Source organism: Streptopelia decaocto, assembly GCF_964273445.1.
Source record: "Streptopelia decaocto genome assembly, chromosome: 3".
Classification (NCBI taxonomy): Eukaryota; Metazoa; Chordata; class Aves; order Columbiformes; family Columbidae; genus Streptopelia; species Streptopelia decaocto.
In genome coordinates, this window is record NC_138656.1 from 42,238,329 (window position 1) to 42,258,212 (window position 19,884).

The 19,884-nt window shown below is 37.0% G+C and overlaps 1 protein-coding gene across 6 annotated transcripts in view; it reads left to right on the top strand.

Moving 5' to 3' along the window:
- The window catches only part of LYST (lysosomal trafficking regulator), an 88,632-nt gene that overhangs the window by 14,341 nt on the left and 54,407 nt on the right, over window positions 1-19,884 (top strand). For 4 of the 6 annotated variants that reach the window (XM_082048278.1, XM_082048281.1, XM_082048282.1 and 1 more), the window contains exons 2-8: window positions 5,800-5,884; window positions 7,163-7,361; window positions 9,715-9,805; window positions 12,264-14,346; window positions 16,030-17,062; window positions 17,812-17,973; window positions 18,641-18,803. In XM_082048278.1, coding sequence (XP_081904404.1) covers window positions 7,170-7,361; window positions 9,715-9,805; window positions 12,264-14,346; window positions 16,030-17,062; window positions 17,812-17,973; window positions 18,641-18,803 — 3,724 coding nt within the window. In that variant the 5' untranslated portion in view covers window positions 5,800-5,884; window positions 7,163-7,169. Of the gene's footprint in view, window positions 1-5,799; window positions 5,885-7,120; window positions 7,362-9,714; window positions 9,806-12,263; window positions 14,347-16,029; window positions 17,063-17,811; window positions 17,974-18,640; window positions 18,804-19,884 lie in introns of all 6 variants that reach the window. The other 2 variants (XM_082048279.1, XM_082048280.1) reach the window with 2 other exon arrangements.

Consider the following 19,884-nt stretch of genomic DNA (forward strand, 5'->3'; position numbering starts at 1 on the left):
ATAAACACACTTGTATGTAAAGCAACACTATTGCTCTGAAGATCTCAACATACTTTTCAGTGTTCATTAAAGTAGTAGTTGTTTGTCATCTTGTGAACTTGACACAGTTTTCCCTTGTTAGTTAAAAGCACAGTGCATGTGTTATTTATCCAAAAATACTAAGCATTTTTATTTTTAACTTTTTTCTTTATTCTGGCGAGAGATTCTCTGAGTAACTTGTTTGGAAGTAATATTGATCTAGTGGACTACAAGAAAGACTAAAAGCTAGTTACTGAAATCCTTGATGAAATAAAGGACGTGGTTAAAAGTAGAACTCTGCTGAGAGAATTGACATCTACTTACAGTTTAATGATAAGTTCTGTGTGTTTAAAGGTGCTTTTCATTTGCAACCTAATGCCTGCTGGAGTAACACTGCCTTAATATGTTTTAATAGGTTGTCTGCTTCTGTAGCACCACATAGTTAATAAATAATAGCGAAGGACAGAGCAGAAAGTGGTTGGAAATAAAGAGTAAGTAGGAGGTCTTCTGCAGAGCTGGAATGTTGTCTGTTTTGAGAATGAACCAAATCTGAAGTATCTTGTTTTTGTTCTTGTTTGCTCATGTTCTTTTGAATATCAGAGAGGAGTTGGATGGTTAGCAAATGTTCCCTGCCTTTTATAAGCTATGCTTTTGGCTGATTGCCTTACATTGGTGAAACAAGGCATCAAAGCGCCTCGAGCTTTCTATTGATGTTCTACTTGAATTGCAAGTACCTGTTTTCTTGAAGGCTTGTGTGTCATTACTCCTGTGTAACCCATTTTGGCATTGTCACTTGGGTGTTTGTTTCCAGCCTGTTTAAAGTTTTGAATGATATCAAAAGGACAGAAAAGGAAAAATGCTCATTTTGGTGACACATTAGTTTGAGGCTTTACTTGCACTTCACCACCAAGTACAGACCTCAAGGCAGCATTATAGGGGGTGTTCCAGCCTTGTTCCAGGCCATGCTGGATAAACATTTCTCTCTTGTACACTCTCATGCTCTTTCTTTTGCTTCTCCAATTTGCACAGAGGAATTAATTGTAGTATTCCTTTAGTTTCATTATTAACAAATTTCTTTACACAGAAGGCAACTAAATTTGGTTTCTGCTACTAACAAGATACACTTAATTTCTCTAATAAACTTGGCAATCTGTGCTACAATTGCAAAAGCCTATTATGGAGTGTCTTTGTATCAGTAACCTGACAGTGCTCTTCATTGTGCCTGTTGTCCTCTGCTAACAGAACCTTGAATTTAAACTGGAAGTTTAACCCCAAAGTAAATGTAATTAAAGTAATTGTTGATCATAATAATATTAAAATCATTGAAGAGGTCACAAGTGTGCTCTCCAGAGCATAAATGTTAAGTACAAGCAATGAGGCTGTGACAAGTATTTGCTAAATGGGATGAATGCTGTATAAAGTAAATGTGGCCTTTATTGGCCAGGGGTGACTCATATTCCCATATACATTATTCTAGAGAATCGATAAAAGGGCTACAAGTTTTGAACTGGAGACCAGAAATAACTGGGTTGTACAATGGCTTACAGAAACTATTTTTTTTTTTCCTGAAGTGTTAATTTCAATACCTGCTAAAAATGCAGTTTCATTGTACTCTCTACTTGAAAGGACTTGCAGCCATGCCTAGTCAATGTTTGTCTCTTATCTGAAACAGAAAGCTAGGGAAGGTAAATAAATCAACAACTTCATGTAGCTATACTTTCTCTACTTGTGTTTGCATGATCTGTAAAGTAGCTTCTCATAAATTTATTTTTCTTAAATGACTGGCTATTGCTCCTTTGGTGCAGTAAGATGCTTGTATAACCTGGTAGACAAGACTACTTTTATTAAAGATAACATGGTGAGCTATAGGAAATGAGGGCTTGCAGGTGGCTCATATGTGCCATGCATATGTTATCACTTTGTTTTACTCAGGCACTTGGTGTTATTACAGTGTTGCTGTAGTAATTTAGTAATTACTACTTTTTATTGTGTTACTGGACACTCCAAGCCTTTCTGGCAATGGATTGCTGAAAACATAAACAAGTAAAAGGCCCAGTTCACTCTCACATACAGAGTTCTAGCTCTGACCCTAAGCATTTTGTTGCATTTTTGTCATTCCAAAAGTTGTACTGATGTTAGAGATAATACCATCTAATCATTAGCACTATATAAAGTTAGTATATTTATGACTCAGTATTCAAGGCTGCTAAATTGGTCTTATTTTTAAGTTTCATCCTTTAAATTATTTCAAGAACTGTTTTGGTATCTTATTTTAAAGGCTTAAAGTCTGCTGAAGTAAGTACAAGACATTCCCATACATTAAGATGTTCAGCTGATGAGTAACTCCGTAAAACTGGAAAGAAGTCTGGAGAAAATAAAGTTTCAAGTGCAGGAAAAGGATTTATACCACAACAGCAAATAGAAAATAAGTCCCTCAAGAGCTGGTGCAGAAAGAGGCCGGAGGGCAGGTGTGATAGGGATTGAATTATGAGGATGACAGAAAGATGGGCATGAAGAGGGCACATCATGTGTGAATGTCTGATCATTCATGGTTAAGCGATTAATTTTTTTAAAGCTTGCAGATTTTTTCTTATAGAAATAAATACTATTTAGTAGAGGTATTTTTTATGAAATATGATAATTGTATTCTTCTAGAGGGTGAAACAAAGTTTAAGAATGTGTGTTTTGTTTTTTTTGGTTGGTTTTTTTTTTGGGGGGGTGGGGGGACAACTAGCTGTGTGAGGTCCTGATACAGTATGTGTTCCAAAACTCTGTGTCCCATTAAGACACTACACAGCAGCAGTGAACTGAGATTCTGGTAGATTTTCCTCTTCTCTCTTATGGCTGAAGTTGGGTTTTTTCTGTAGTTAAGGTAACACCTCTGAAATCTAAAGAGAGGTGAAGGGTCTCTACCTCAGTACAGGTGTTTTGTGCAGCATCTGCTTCCATATTGTGAGGCACCACAGCAATTATAGATGTGTCACTTTAAAAAAGAGAAATTCTGCAGCAGAGTGGTTCCTACTTAAACCAAATTGGCTGGCATACTTTCTCAAGGAAGATGAAGTGTTATGCTCTGTATGGTGTAGTATCATATTCTGCAACAGAAAGAGAAGGTGACAAGCAAGCTGAAACCTTAGAGTGGGAGTGGATTTGTTTTTAAAAACAAAATAAACCCCCAAAAAACCTCTCTTCAGAGTTTGCTATGTTACAGCATCAGCAGGGCAAGTTGCTTACAGAGCTCTTCCTTGAAGAGCAATGTGCTTTAAGTGCTAAAATCACTTGTCAGGAAACAAATACAAAGGGAAGAAGGTTGTCTGTGTATATGCAGCTTTTTTTTGGAAGCTTCTTTATTATTTCTCAGCTCTCCTTGTATTGTTTTTTTGTCTCTAGCTTCAAGATAGTTTCAGATATAACCTCATTTTTTAACCTTTCTGAAGACACATTTGTGCTGTCAGTCAGTTTCAGAATTTAATTGCAGAAAAAGATATAGGTACAACTGAGAAGTAGCTAGCACTTGTTGGAATGAGTCCTTCTGAAAGTGCTTCATTATTCAGCATGGTATCTCTTTACGATTTCTTTCTCACTGTAGAATGAGAGCATCTTAATTTCTTACCAATTATAGATTAAATGCTTGCATTAAGATGACATGCTTGGTGTCTTTTTGCATTAGCATTGACAAAATAGTACTATGTTACCACTGATGGTGATAATTCACCCTTTTGCTAGAATATGGCAACATATGTTAAATCCATGTAACAGTGCAAGTAATGCAGGAAACCTGGAGACTGCAGTTTCAGATGGAAGGACAATAAAACATGATGGGACAGCGTATTTTTACATCTTCTGATAAAGTCTGGTATAACTGCAAAACCACTAGCTGCTTAGGCTATTCAATTGCAATGAGTTGTGAATGTTAGCTGTATGGACAGGTTGCTTTTCTGTGATGTTGTGGACGGCACGTGTTGTTCCCCGGCACTCAGAGGAGCTTGTCTGGGGAACCTACAGTGTTTCCTTCCTTAAGGAGGTTTTTGTGTAGTGTTCATACTCATCACAATTTTAGGTTTAAAGCTTAAGATTTTATTTAATTGCCACCTGACAATGCTAAAATAATCTAGTCTTTTTCTTCTCTCTCTCTTCCTATCCCCATGTCTTTATTTTCCCCACAATTAATTCTGGATGAGTGCTTACTTTTAGAGACCTTTGTAGTTGGATGATTGAGGCTTTTCTTTGTTACTACCCTTTGTATTCCCATTGATAGCAAATATATTCGTAGCTTTCTACCATGTCTAGGGGATGAGGTTTTACTGTTTAGATTAACTTGTAATTGGAGCACCCCAATTTGTGGATGCATCAGTAAATGTGGGTTTGGACAGTTCGTCTCTGTATATGTCCGATATGCTGGTGGATATAACTTCTAAGAATGTTAGAACCTGGGCTCAGTTAAAATGTACTCAATGGTACCAAATACAAATATTCTAACACTAGCTTAAAAAATTGAAGTTAACTGTAAGGGAGACTGGTAAAGAGTCCAATTACCATTGAATGGCCAGATAATTAGCACTTGTTCAAGACTTGAAACTCGTAGCAAAAAAATGCTGAGAGGTTGCAGAAATAAACGTTGCCTCTACAATTATTAGTCTCTCTATTCTAGGAAACAGCAGAGAAAGTATTCAGCCAGCCAGACAAAACCACACATTAGGATTTAAAGCGTGTTTAAGGAGCTCTTCAATCTTGTTTAAGTAAATAAGAGTATTTCAGGAGTACATTTTTTTTTTTTTCGTAGATTGAATACACTCTGAAGATGTGAAGTGTGATAACTAGAAACCTGAACTTTTAAAATGAAAAATTAATAAATCCTTTGATAGTTTAGCTTACAGCAAGGAACATGGGATGTTGAGGCCTTATTGATGCATTATGTCTATAGTAATTGTTTTCCTTGAGTTGTTAGAGAATCTTTTTGCCCTTTGTATGGAGCTCACGAAGACAGGGCTGGTGCATGTGTTATTTTGACTTCTTTGCCAAAGCATGTACTGGGGTAACTGTCTTGTATTTCTGGCCATTCTGGAGCAAACTGGGAGATCACTGCTCCCTATTGGTGTCTAGTATTTTTTTCATCACTAATAACGACTCAAAACAGGGGTAGTTTAAAGTGCTCCTATTAGGAAAATTTAAAAAGCATTGCCTGTTCTGATCCTCAGTTAGGACTGGAGGGGTGGTTAAAGAGGTAGGAGAGAAAGAGTAACTTTTAAATGGCTTTAGTGGACTGTACAGGGTAGATATCACTGTGCCTTTCCAGTTTTAATAACTACATCTTTCCCCGTGCTTAAAATTATAAAGATTGGTCATCTATCAGGACAAAAGAGGACAGGTTTCAAATGCATTTATATCAGCACCTGACTGCACAGTTCAATTTCTCATACTATTCATCACTTGCACCTAGAGCTGCAAGTGCTTCAAGTAATATGTATGCAGATAGCGATCACTTAAAATTCATACTATTTCTACAGGGAAGTGTTTAAACTTGCATACCTAGCTCATTTTACATTCTAAAAATTAATGAATTTTATTATGTTAACTTACCTTATGCACCAATTATTTTTTTCTGTAATAGGATTTTGGTTGTCCACAATCATAAGCTAGAAGTGAAAACAAGGGGCTTAAAGCTCAAAAAACCCCTTGAGGACTCTTGATAAACTTCAAACAGCTGTCATAAAATAAGTTTTAAAAACAAACAAAAAAAGGCATATTAACTGCGATGTATTCTTCTCTTTTTAAAACCAGGTGAACCAAGGGTGGTATTTCCAGAATATATTTGTTTTTTCTTCCAAATAGAAGATAAATGTGTTAAGCTGGCAAAGTAATTCTGGTAAGTAAGAATTTTCCTGTTCCTTCTACAGTGAATGTCATTGTATGTATAAGTGTTCAGTCTTGCCACAAAAGGGAGCTTTTTGTACCATTAGTGCATTCCCTTTCTTACAAGGGAACCTTACAAGGCTTCTTGATCAAGAAGTATTAATCTACCTGTTTAAATGTATTGAAAGTTATTCGGCTCTCTTCTTGCATGTTCTATGCTTGGACATGATGAAAATATTTGAGTTTCCAAGATTTTACTTCAGCTGTTTATACAGAATTTAAAGGAGTTAAATATGCTGTAGTATTCATTAAGTGGGTTTTATGTGGATTAAATGTTCCTGTTTCTGTAGCTGCCATCACTGATTCTTGATTTTGTTTTGCCTTCTTCAGTAATCCTCTTGAGAGTTTTCTACAGCTGTCTTGCACTTCTTATCTCTTGTTTTAAACTTTTCAACATGTGCTAGAGCTGACTAACCAAAGGCGGCTGTGGCATAACAGAAAACAACAACAAAAAATGTTTTTATAAGATGGAGCAAATAGACAAAGTGTATGAGTGCCTTGTGTGCATTATTTAAAGTAAAATTAATCATTTTTGGAATCAGTACCAATGCTTCGTAGTATTTTCTCCTGAACATGTAAAGTAGGGTTATATCTTGAATTAAGTACAGTACAGTAGTGACTGCCACCCACTCAGTCTCGCTTGAAGGAAAACACTGTGAAGGCTGGTAAATATAAAGCAGTGTACTTATGAAACTCCCATATTTATTTTAACTTGATTTTTTTTTTCATTTTTTTTTTCCTCTTGAAACAATCTGCATACCGTTGGAATACATAACATGGTAGAATATATTGTATTCAAATAAATTATTAAATGTGTTTTTGTGCAATGCTGTGTAAGAGGTACCAGTTTTCCCATTAAGCTTCCGGCCAAATACATTTTAGAAGCAAATGAAGATTGCAGCTCACATCTAGGTTACAAAGAAAAGCTGAAGCAAAGTCCTTAACTTTAACTTATGCAGTGGGAGAGAATTCTGTGTGTCATAGGCTTATAAAATGATTGTTTGGCTTTGTGGGCTGTTGGCTAAAGTTTCACTGAAATAAATGAAATCCTCTAAGCTCATCCTTCTTATTCCCCTCCACCCTATGTTGCCATAATGATTCTTCAGCCCTACAGACATTTCATCCATTGCAGGGGACAGGGAGTGTGGAAGAAATGCTCCTCTCTTCTCCCAACCTTTTTTTCCATCAGGGAGTGTATTTTCTGGTGAGTTTCTGGATGTTCTACTTACAGCTCAGACATGAGCAGTGCCAGTAACTCACTGGCACGGGAATTCTTGACGGATGTCAACAGACTGTGCAATGCAGTGGTCCAGAGGGCAGAGGCCAAGGAAGATGAAGAGGAGGAAACTCACATGGCAGCACTGGGACAATATTTGGTTCAAGGCCGTGGATTTATTTTGCTTACTACACTGAACTCAACTATTGATCAGGTAAGAATTTCTCTTACCTGGTTAAAATTTTGGTATTGAGCTTTAACCGTGTTGAAGGGATTTGTCTGGCTCAAGCTTTTCTTGGTGCTGATTTCCCTGCCTTTCTATGGTAGAGTGCGTGAGTGAATTGTGAAGACTAGAAGTTCAAAAGGTTATGTTGCGGTTGCATTCTGTCTTCAGCAAGAGCAGAAAAAATAAAAAACTAATCATGTACCTGTTTGCCAGCTGATACTGATGGTTACTAAACTTTTGACTAATTAAGGCATATGTGAATCTGGAGTGCAGTAGCTGGGTGGAACCAGGAAGCAATAGGTTCGAATTTTCAGGGGAAATGAGTCTGTTTATTGGACCTGCAGGACAAACTGACAGTTTTTCATTTGAGAAGGTCCTCCTGGTTTAAGGCAATAAAATGTACACCTTTTAATTTTGCTTATGGGCCATGAGATGTATTTTTGCCCTTTGTTAAGTAAGTTACTCCTGAATGTAATAGAAAGCAAATATTTTGTAACTTCAGCTCAAAACAGAAAGCATTTTTAAAGAGGTGATCTGTTTATGCTATTTTTTATATAGAAAAAAATCTAGCACACATCCCTGGTAGCTGCAAGTGTCTTTTTTCTTCTTTCTCCTTTTTTTTTCAACACTATAGGATAGGTACTAAGTATTAATAATGAGTAGGATGAGATTTGCATTAAGTCTTTGTGCTTTGAAAGTGCAGATCCCAGTGTTTAAAAATAATGAACCAAGTGAATCCTGGCTGAGTTTACTCAGCCCTTGTCTTAGTTGATGTCAGCTACTAATGCTGGTCAATTTTTTCTTAGAGGTTTGTGTTTCCTTCATGCAGTGACTCGTACTAAGGCTCCAGTCAGGTCTGCTGGCTTTGTTCTGGATTCCAGTAGGTGCACTGGCTAAACAGCAAACCCACAAGACAGCAATTGCATATAATGACTAAGAAGAATCCTTACCAATACTAGAGCTGTGTGTTTTTTTTAGATGTCACCTGAATTTGGTATAGTTGCTGTTAATAGAGACTTCAGAATGAGAGCTACTGGAAAAACAACTGGCTTTCATGTAAAAAGAAAGTGGGGGATTCTGTGTGCCTACCGCCAATAAAAAACCACTTCTAAAGTAGAAGGGGAAAAAAGCTTGTGGCATTCTTCATGAAATACCAGCCATTCAGCAATTATTTCCTGAAGAAATACGTTAAAGAGGGAAGGAGAAAGATTTTGGATAATGAGGAAAGTAAAATTCCGAAACGGTACAGCTGACATTTGAAGATATTTTGCTTTTTGAAGTCTTATTGTGCTTTGAATGCTGTATTGCTCGCTCCCATTCCTAATTAAATTGTCTTGCTGAAAATACCTTTAGTAGAAGATAATTGGGAGAATGACTTTTAATAAGATTACACTTCAGGTCTGTTTGTATTTATCCATTAAAATAAAACTTTTAAAAAATCTAATATTATTGATACATTTCATCAGACAAATATTAACTATATTTGTTATAGGTATAGTTCTAACTACATATAAAAACCCTTATGTATTAGCTAGATATATAACTATTTAAGTTGCTTATCTCCATACATTTTATTTTCATTGCTACTTCGAATTTTTGAAGAAGGATGTTGCTTCAGCTGCATATCCCCCAATGACTGCCAAAATACACAAGTCACTTTTTGTGTTTAAAAAAGGGAGAATTTTTGATCTTTAAGACCAAAACTGTTTTTGCTGGTGCTGCATAGCACCAAGTGAACTAATTGTGTTGAAATTCTGTGCCTTCTGTTCCTCTCTGTGTTGAAATTTAGTGTTGAAGACTTAAAATCCCAGCAGGAGTAAGGTGTTGGGTTTTTTAGTGGTTATTCTGTGTGTGCATGTCATTTTTAATTAGGAGTAACCTTCTTTCTTCTCATAATACTTCACCTTTCTATTGTGAGTCAATAACATTACTTGATAAATATAATTTTGGAGAAAGTAGAAAGTTTCTCATCGAGTTCTTCAATGTTACTTTTTTTTATAGCTACACTTTCAAACTTTCTTTGGCTTCATGTTGGCTTTGTTTAAATCAACAAGTTATTTGCTTTTTACTTTTCTGGTTTTGTTTGTTGTGTGAGGAATTCCTTCAACAAGAAGGATTAGGAGAGCTTTCTATAGGAGCAGTTGCAGAAGTGTAATAAATGTCTTAGATACTTTCTGATTGGCTCTAGTTAATGATTACAGCACTCTGCACTTAAGTCACTTTTTTAGTGCATAAACCAGCAGACAGGCATAGGGAATAAAATAGCTTTGTAAAATAAAGAAATCTAATCTATTTTTTTGAAAGTACAAAAGCTTTTGTTTCTATTTTGTTTCTGACATAGGAGCTGACATGTCGGGAAGAACTTCTGACGCTTCTCCTGTCACTTCTGCCATTGGTGTGGAAAATCCCTGTCCAAGAAGAAAAAGCAATAGGTATGTTTTAGCACTTAACAGTATTCAGGACCTAGAAGAAGTGATTTGCATACTACTACAGAGCCAAGGACTCCCAACTGGATCGTTCGTTGTAATATGTATCCTCTTAATATGGAATGAAGATGTGGGTTCTGCAGAAACCTAAACTCAAGTATCAATGTTCTGTCAGCACACAAGTAAGACAGAGATTGTACAGCGAAGGGCTCTTGGTCAGTGCCAAAGGCAGTGCCCATGATACTGTGTAGCTGAATTTGACCTTGGTGAGACTTTTTTCAGGTGACTTAAGGGGAAAGAGTTTTGAAAGAGTATTGATATTTTTGCTAATGTGAAGTTTCATGATGAGTAGAAGGGGAAAACATACTGATTATTTTTTAAAAACAAAAAAGGTGATACATGCTGGCACTAAATTGTCTTATTCTGCCGCTGACCAGACTTTTTCTTCTGAAATGGAAGAAATAGCTTAAAGCCAAAGAATGGACAGCAGAGTATGAAAGAACTGCAATGTTATCAGGGAGGCAGGCCCTGGAAATAGAATAATACTGGATAATTATAAACAGAACCAGGCTTCGTTCCTTAGGAAGTAAGATGTTCTATGTCAAACGGATGTACTAATTGAGGAATCAAATCACAAGGGTTCAACTGCCAAAGAGTCAGCTGAAAGTGAATTAAAGAAATGAAAGGGGCGATACAAAACAAACTGCAAAAGCTGAACCAGGAAATGACACCGATTTTTTTTTTTTCCTATTTGTTTTGGACTCCTGCATTTCTCTGATGCATTCTTTGTCATATTAGAGGATAAAAGAGAGGATGAAACAAATAAAGTTACCTGTCTTTTTGAGGGAGTTCTTAAGGATTCTCACCTCAAGCTCTTCTAATGTTTTTTTTTGCTACTTTAAACTCTTGCAAATTGAAGGCTTTTGTTGATGTTTGTAGGCTTGAAGTGTTTAAAGTGCCAGTTTTATAGAACTTTTTTATACTTTACTCTCATGCTTGCTGAGTTGCATCTTTCTTTCATGTTCCTGTAAGCATGATTCAATTAAAGAAACACTTCGGTTATCTTATGAGAGCTGAGTGACTTTTCCAGTTTTAGTTTTAAATGCTGTTGTATAAATAGGTTTTAAGATGTTCTGGTTTTGCACTCTGCATAATGTACCGGTTTTGCTTCTACAACTGTCTGTCTCATAGTACTAATGCAATAAATGTGATGTATTCATAGTGCACTAAGAACTCTTTTTCCTTCTTGGTCTGAAATGGAGTATATGTTAATCCAGCTCTATCCGGCAGCTTTTTTCTTTCTGCGCAGGAAATACTCTTTGTTTGATAAGTACTGCTGGTTAACTTCTTGCGTACAAAGGAGATGATGCTTCTTCCTTAAACATAACAACTCTGACTTGATGAAACAGCAAGGCACATCATACTTGCACATGGAAATGTCTTTTCTTTCAGTTTGAAAAATGATTGTAGCTATTATGTGGGTTTTGGGGATTTTTTGGGGGCTCACCTTAAACATTATTCCTTTCCCTTTCCCTCTTGTCCCTGACTATTCTAAAATCCATAACTTTTATTTTTGCTTTTTGTGTTTGGAACAATTAATGCAGAAGACTGAACTCTGAATATTTGAAAATCTGCACTGTTTCTAAGTAGAGAAATATATATATATAAATATATATATATTTAATTACTGGTAGTGCTCTAACAATTTATTTTTCATGCATTCTAAGAGGGCTGTGCATTTAGATACACAGTTTGTATAGCAGCCAAGTTGAAAAAGACAGGTTTTTTTCTTCCCTTTAGAGTTTTTCTTCACTTGTAGGATAGGGCTGTTTGACAATGCTTATAGTGATACTTCAAATATATCAAATGGCATATATAAAGTAAACATTGCTTGAGTAACTGCCTAGAACTGCTTCCATAGCTGAGTAATAGGGGAGATGTGAGAGTTGGTATCCTGCTGATTAATAGTTTACTTCTACTGTATTAGTATGTCTAGCTTACCCAAATGTACATTGAACATAACTAGAGACTTGTGGCTATATTGTTCTTTTATATCCTATCTGTAACTGGACAAAAGATTTTTCAGAATAAGCTTTCTTCCCTTTTCTTCCTTAAAGTCCTTTCATCTATGTTGATAACATCTTTTCTTAAGAGCAAGGAATAGCTGTGCATACAAAAATGTTTTAGGAAACTCTCTAAAATGTTTTTGTCTAACCCTAATTAGAAAATGAACTAGTTTGTTTAGGCTTTGAAAATAGTCAATATGGTTCCTAAACATGAGTTGTTGCTGACATTTTTTTATACTGAAAATGTCTGACATAGGTATATGCAAAACCATGACCTATTAAGAAATTATTTATTTTTTTTAAGCTGGAAGTATTAAACTATAAAATTAGGGGAAATGCTGTAGATATTCTAATATTCCTGAATGTTCATTTAATGTTCTTTTGTCTTTCCATTTCAGATTTTAATATACCTTCTACAGTAGACATATGCCTGACCAAAGAGAATAATTCAAGTTCCGTGAAATCTACTCAGGAAAAACTAGGCTTGGATGGAAGCGCTCGTTCATCTCTTCAGGCTTCTGTAAAACTACATCCTCGATCTCGAAAAAGTGGACGTCTGCGCAAAACCACCCATCGTTACTCCGTGCGAGATGCGAGAAGATCTCAGCTGTCCACTTCAGATTCTGAAGGCAATTCTGATGACAAGACCACTGTCATAACGAAACACAGACGCTCCCAGTTACTGCAGCCTTTTTTAACATATCCAGTTAGGGACAGCTACCTTGCAGGTAGAAGTGATTGCCTGCCTGCGGAAGCGGTTCCAAGTTCTAATCCTGATGCCTCTAATCTAGAGAATTCCAGCCAAATTGCTCTAGCGCATGAGCTAAACCCAGAGGTCTTGAATGAGCCAGATACAGGAATTGCTAAGAATGTGGATAACTCTCCTTTTGACTTATGCCATGTCTTATTGTCACTCCTAGAGAAGGTGTGCAAATTTGATAATACTTTGAATCACAGTTCTGCTCTTTCAGCTAGTGTGGTGCCCACATTGACTGAGTTCTTATCAGGATTTGGAGACTGTTGCAATGGAAGTAGTAGCACAGAAAATGTAGTGTCTGCAGGGTGGACAGAAGAACCTGTGGCTCTAATCCAAAGAATGCTTTTTCGAACAGTGCTGCGTCTTTTGTCTTTAGATATTAGCAACACAGAAACGATGCCTGACAATTTACGGAGAAATGTAACAGACTTACTTAAAGCAGCACTAAAAATCAGAACTTGCTTGGAAAAGCAACCTGATCCTTTAGCTCCAGGATACAAGAGAACACTACAGCAGCTGCCAGTTCAGGGTGACATCTCATTTTCTAGGTATCATCACAGAGCCTTGCTCCTACCTGAGGTTATAGAAGGCATCTTGCAGATTTTGATCTGCTGCCTACAAAGTGCATCTTCAAATCCATTCTACTTTAGCCAAGCTATAGATCTGGTTCACGAGTTCATACAGCATCAGGGATTTAAGCTGTTTGAAGTAACTGTGCTTCAAATGGAATGGCTGTGTATGAAGAGTGAGGGAGTAACTGGGAAAGCCTCAGAGCATCTGAAGGGCCTAATCAACAGCATCATGAAAATAATCAGCACTGTCAAAAAAGTGAAATCGGAGCAGCTCCATCAATCAATGTGTACAAGAAAGCGGCACAGACGATGTGAGTACTCTCACTTCATGCATCACCACAGAGATCTCTCTGGGCTCTCTGTATCTGCTTTTAAAAACCAAGCTTCCAAAAACCCCTTTGAAACTTCTGATGGAGAAGTTCATTATCCTGACAGATGCTGTTGCATTGCTGTTTGTGCACACCAGTGTTTGCACTTGTTGCAACAAGTTTCTTTGAGCAGCACTTGTGTTCAACTTCTCTCGGGTGTACATAATGTAGGAATATGTTGTTGTATGGATCCAAAGTCTGTGATCATCCCATTACTTCATGCTTCCAAGTTACCAATATTAAAAAACTTTCAGCAGCACATACTGAATATCCTTAACAAGTTTATATTGGATCAGCTGGGTGGAGCAGAAGTTTCTCCAAAAATTATACAAGCATCGTGCAATATATGTACTGTTGACTGTGACCAACTAGCTCAGCTTGAAGATGCCTTGCAGGGCAACTCTAGTGATGCTGGTCTTGCATCTAGTTCCTCTTGCAGAGTTCAAGGAATTCTGCCTAGCAGTGGATCTGAAGATGTGTTGTTGAGATGGGATGCATTGGAGGCTTATCAGGACATTGTTTTTGAAGAAGACAAACTACGGGGCATGCAGATTGCAAGCCATATTTGCCACTTAATTCAAAAGGGAAATGCAGTGGTCCAGTGGAAACTATATAACTGTATTTATAATCCTGTGCTTCAGAGAGGGGTTGAGCTAGCTTGCCATGCTCAACAACTCGGACTAGTGACAGCTGATAAACATACAGTCAGCTACCATAGCCAGTGTTTGCCTTCTGAAGTACTTCAGATTTATTTACAGACACTCCCTGTGTTGCTTAAATCCAGGTTGGTTGATTTTTCTGTTCATTTCTGTTCATTTTCCATTAGGAAAACATGCTAACTGTGTATAGAGCTTTATATATTTGTTACTGATCAGAACATAAGTTTTATTTGCACTGTAGGTGGCACTTGGATATTGCAGGAGTGGCAACAAGAGAAATGCTTGAATAACATAAGATTTAATCCTAGATTTGTAAACCATAGAAAGTGAGGGCTCTCTGTCAATGAGTTATGGTCTTTAACAAGCCAAAAATTGTGCAGAAGCAAATAAAAATCTTTGTCCTGTGTGACATGCTCTTTGCCTCTTTGTTCCTCATGCTAAAGTGAGTCAGGAACATTGAACAGATTGACATGTCACTTTTCTGTGGTAATTAGACTACTTAGTTTCCTGATCTGTTTCACTTTTCCTTCTGGAATGGTCTTCACAGAAACCACCTTTCAAAAATAAGGCTTGAGAGGTTTACTTAACCTGAAATAAGTTTCCCAATTTATGAAATCCTGTTCATTTAAACATAGCTTTAAACAACAACCCAAAAACATTCTTCCAAGGCACGAAACAGAAACTTTCCTATTTATTGTTAAATTGATGAAATAGTTGTTTAATACAACATAGGGAATCTTACTCAGAATATGAATATGTCCTTTTGTCCAGGGAAGATTCTGAGCTCTTGTTGGAGTCCTGACAAAATGACACTAATTTAGTAGGCTTATCTGAGACAATTACAAAGAATAGACTAGTATTCCAGTTTATGTAAAGGATTGTCTAATGCATTTTAAACTTTTATCCTAACTTAAACTGCATCAAAAGCTATTAATTTTTGAAAGTGTACTTAGTGGCAGAGAGGCAAGAGAAATAAAGTTTAGATTTAAAAGACATTAGCCTATTTCCTACTGGCTTAAATACACAAATAAGTACATGATTCATTTGATTCTGGAGTGTATAACTTGGTTACACTAAAGGCTGACCCTGTGGAAAGGAGATGGGAGGGTAAAGAAGGTGGATGTTGACAAGCAAACATAGTACACTTTATCCTTACCCCAGATTCTGTATGAATTCAATGTAACACTTGGAGCAGAAAGAAAGGAGAAATATACTTGGAAACAAATATACAGAACAGTTTTAACACCGGCCATACTAGTGTAACAATTACACAAAATGTTGTGCTTGGAGATATTCCTGAATTCTACCTGAAATACATAATCCATGCAACTAATAGACTTAGCTAGTAAAATTTCCTAGAACTTTGAGTTTATTTGGGAAGGAATCTCTACTTTCTGTTGAAGTCACAGACTGAGAGAAACAAAGATATTTACTAGCTCCAATTGCTAATAAAATATTAGAGGGAGGAAGTACCACTGAAGAGCAAATTTCGTAAATCAAGTTAAACACCTTTTGTGTTTTGATGTGATCTACATTTTAGAGGTTAATGAATATTTCCTATCTTACAAAATCCCTGAATTTTCTACAGCCAAATAGAGGATGTTTACTTGGGATTCTGGAGTACTGCAAACAAGGTCCTCCTCTTTACAGTTTAGAGTAATTTATAGCACTTACTCTAAACATGATCAGTCCTTGCTGTTATTCAGATGTGTAGGACAGAGGGTTATTTTTTGGATAAGCTGTGTCATCTGAGCTACATGAATTTGTGGTTGACTTATAAGGTAACTCTCTTATGCTTTCTCTTGCAGGGTAATTAGAGAATTGTTTCTGAGTTGTAATGGAGTGAATCAAATGACCGAGTTAAATTACTTAGACACATTAAGAAGCCATTCTTTGAAAGTGTTAGAGACTTTGATAATCTGCCTTGGTGATCAGGAGAAAGACCAAACAATGCCAGAACTGGAGGGCCTCAACAGCGAACGAAAAGAGTCTATGTCTGACTTGCCTGCATCTCTTTTTAGCCAGCACGCTGTTTCAGAAGTTCCTCAAAGCCTGAGCAAGTTTTATGCTGGCTTGAAAGAGGCTTACCCAAAAAAGAAAAAGTTTGTGAGCCAAGACATTCACATCAACACAATAAACCTATTCCTCTGTGTTGCTTTTTTATGTGTAAGTAAAGAAGCAGATGGTGATCTGGATTCAGCTAATGACTCTGAAGATACATCAGGATATGATAGTACAGCTAGTGAGCCGTTAGGCCACAAATTACCGTATCTGTCACTGGAAAGCCTTACTTTGCCCTCCCTGGAACATATTCACAGGGCTGCAGATATTTGGTCCATGTGTCGTTGCATCTATTTGTATAGTTCAGTTTTCCAGAAACAGTTTCATAGACTTGGAGGCTTTGAAGCGTGCTATAGGTTACTAATCCTGATAATTCAGAAACTTGCAAAAAATAAGGAAAAGGAGCAAGAAAAGAGGGAGAGAGGATTGAATGAAAGCAGCAGAAGTTCACATGGGAGTCCTCGTGGTGAGCTCCTCAACAAGGATGACTCTATTCAGCTGGCTAAAAGCAGAGAGGTGACACAATTGGAGCTAGAGAGTTCTGACAGTCTTGCTGGTGCAGAACAGCTGGTGCCTGAATGTGTCTCCTGTCATAGCTCTTTGAGTGGGGAACACACGTCAGTTACTTCAGGTGCCAATCTTGAGGTGATAAAGACTTCCGGAAGAGAAGAGGCTGAGTGGGCACTTCAAGGTATCAGACTTCTAGAAGCTCTGCTGACAATCTGTCTGCACAGTGCAAGCACCATGCAACAGAAGATGGAAGAAGAGTTGTTTCACCAGGTACTGCCTGTTTTCCCATTGCTTACTTATGTGTTACATACAGTATTATTTTAACAGTACTTGGATCAAAAGTACTTGCAGAGGTAGAAAAAGCTTATGCTCTTATTATGCTACCACATTGTTTGTGTAGTACTGAAAGCATATGGTTAAGCGATGTGCCCAGTGGTCAGGGTAGTGGTCAGCAGGCATGAAAGAATGGGGGTGAATAGATAAACAAACTGGCAGTTGCTGTTTCTGAGGAGGTGTCTTCCCATGTTAACTTGTCACTTTTTTTATTGAGCAGGACGCTTGTAAGGACCCTGCAACCCTTTCCTTGTTCTCCAACATGATATTTGCCCTTGGCTTCTCTGGGTTGGATCCCTGTTCATGCCAATTGCCTGCTTTTTGGGGGCTGGCAAAGAGCCTTCTAGAATGACAGATTGATTCAGGCTGGGTGAGCCTTTACTTTGCTCACTCTTTTTTAATGTTTCTGGTCTATTTTTGAAACATTGCTTTTGCTTGCAGTGTTTGGGAAACAGCATGTTGCCAGATTTTTTTTTTTTCAGTGTGCAGATTGCTTAACCAACAAAATCTGTCATGACGAACAGGGTGAATCTTTCTTATTGTAAGAAACTGGTTGAAGTCTGTTTTTAGCTGAAAAGTCAGATTAGTGTAGGTGAAAGGGGGAGATCTTAAATGAAAGTACTAGACCGTTTTGTTAGCCAAAACATAATAACATGAATCAAAATGTTTGTCTTCCCAAAACACAGAATAATTGTGTGGATGATATCTTACTTCAAATAAGAGAGCAGCTTGCTCAGTCAAAAGTGATAGAAACTGACTTGGCAAAGCCTCTGTTTGATTCACTGCTTCGTGTTGCGTTGGGCAATTTTTCTGCTGATCTGGATCATTCTGAAGAAAAAGTTGAAAAGGTATGGAACACCAGCTAAGTAGCGTAATTCTAAAAACCACAAGGTTTGCTTGGTTGGGTTTAAGTTGTTTGTGTCTATTTTTAAACTCAATAGGACATGTTTAAATGTGTTTGGATATTGTGGCTGTTGAAGACTAATTCTCTGGTTCTCATGTGTGTGTGTGTCAGTTGAGTGCTGGTTATTGATACATTCCCCACATATACTGCTCAGAAAGAAGTCATGCCCTCAAAAGGAGCAAACTGCATTATGCTTTATGGACATGCCTGAAACCTGGTGTTCTCTTCACCCTTTCCTCCCACAACAGTGTGTGACAAACTCTCAAAGGGGGAAGAGATTCAAACAGGGATGTTGACTGACCTTATTGGCTGCGGACACATCTTCATCTTAGAATGGATGTCAAAGTTCATGTTTATGGTGATAGTGGTTTTTGGAAACACAGTTATTCTTAATGTATCAGCCACCTGCTTACCCAATAAGAAATATCCATCTTTGTAGCATACATTTTCTTTTTAAGAATGAGGTATCCATGGAAAGTATCTCAAGTTTCTTGAAAGTTTGTTATTAATTTGTTTCTTTTGCCAATGGGCTTGGAGAAAATAGGCATCTGGAAGGTCCTAAATGACTTATTTTTCTGACCTATGATGGTAAATTTGTTTGTGTTATACAGACCTATTACACTGAAAAAGAGCCTGTGCCACAACCTGAAGATATTTCTGAAGAAACTGAAGAATCACAGTGCTGTAGTCTTAAACTTTTTGCTGAAGAGGAAGGATATGAAGCAGATAGTGAAAGTAACCCGGATGATAGTGAAACCAAGAATGATGGTAAAGGTGAACTTTGTGAATATACAAAGCAGTTTCTATGACATAACAAAGCTCGCTTGTCTTTTAAGACATATGAAAATAGGGTGAGCATTAGAGACCTTTAACAGATGGAAAAGGCTTAACTTTTTTAATTCCAGTAGGATGGAGCTAAAGATGGAGAGATGATGAATATTCTTACTGAGTGGTACAGGAACTCTTCTGTCCTGGTTTTCCTGGTTTATGTGACTCCTGCTGTAAAGTCATGTTGCTCAAATGTATCATTGTGGTCTAGAGGTAGTTTTCTCCAGAGATTACCATCAGTAGTTTGTTTGAAAATCAGTGGTCATTTTTTAAATCTAGTATTATAACAATCTGGTAAAAAAATAGTCTAATTATATCTCTTTGTATTCATTCAATGGCTGATGTGCACATCTCTTGCTGTATTCTGTGTGCATAATTAACTTTGAACATGAATTTGCTTTAATTTTTTTCCTTTGTGCTGAACATCTGGATGCTTGCGTTCATGTATGAGGTCAGCATGAATGATAGCAGCCGTTAATAGAACTGCTTTCAACTGTTGCTGTTTACCTCTGTGAGAACGCTTTACCAACAGATAGACAACATCTTAAAAGCATTTCTGAATTACTAATTTAGCCTAAATTATTTACCTGAAATGTGTGCCCACCAAATAGTTATTTTTAAAGTAACATGTTTTAAAGTCTCTCCAAGATGCAAGAGGAGAGGCTTAAATTCTTTTTTTTTTTTGGTTGTTATGGAGATATTCTGTCATGTGCTATTGTGCATATTCTGAGTTAAATAACTAAGCAATTGCTTCCCTTAACCTTTTAACACAAAATAAAATCATTTAAATTCACCTCCTTTCTTGGCAGGCTCAGAGATGTGTATAGAAGCCCGAGGCTCTATTACAATTATTTTTAGTCATGTTTCATGAATTACATATTTCATCATTACTATGTGTGTCCAGTTCCCAGGAAATGAAGGCACATAGTTTAAGAGCATGTCACAGGAGAAACTGTATCCTTGCCCTTCTGTATTGGCAGGAAAATGCAAAAATCTGAAGCAGAATAGAAGATTATTTTTACTTCTG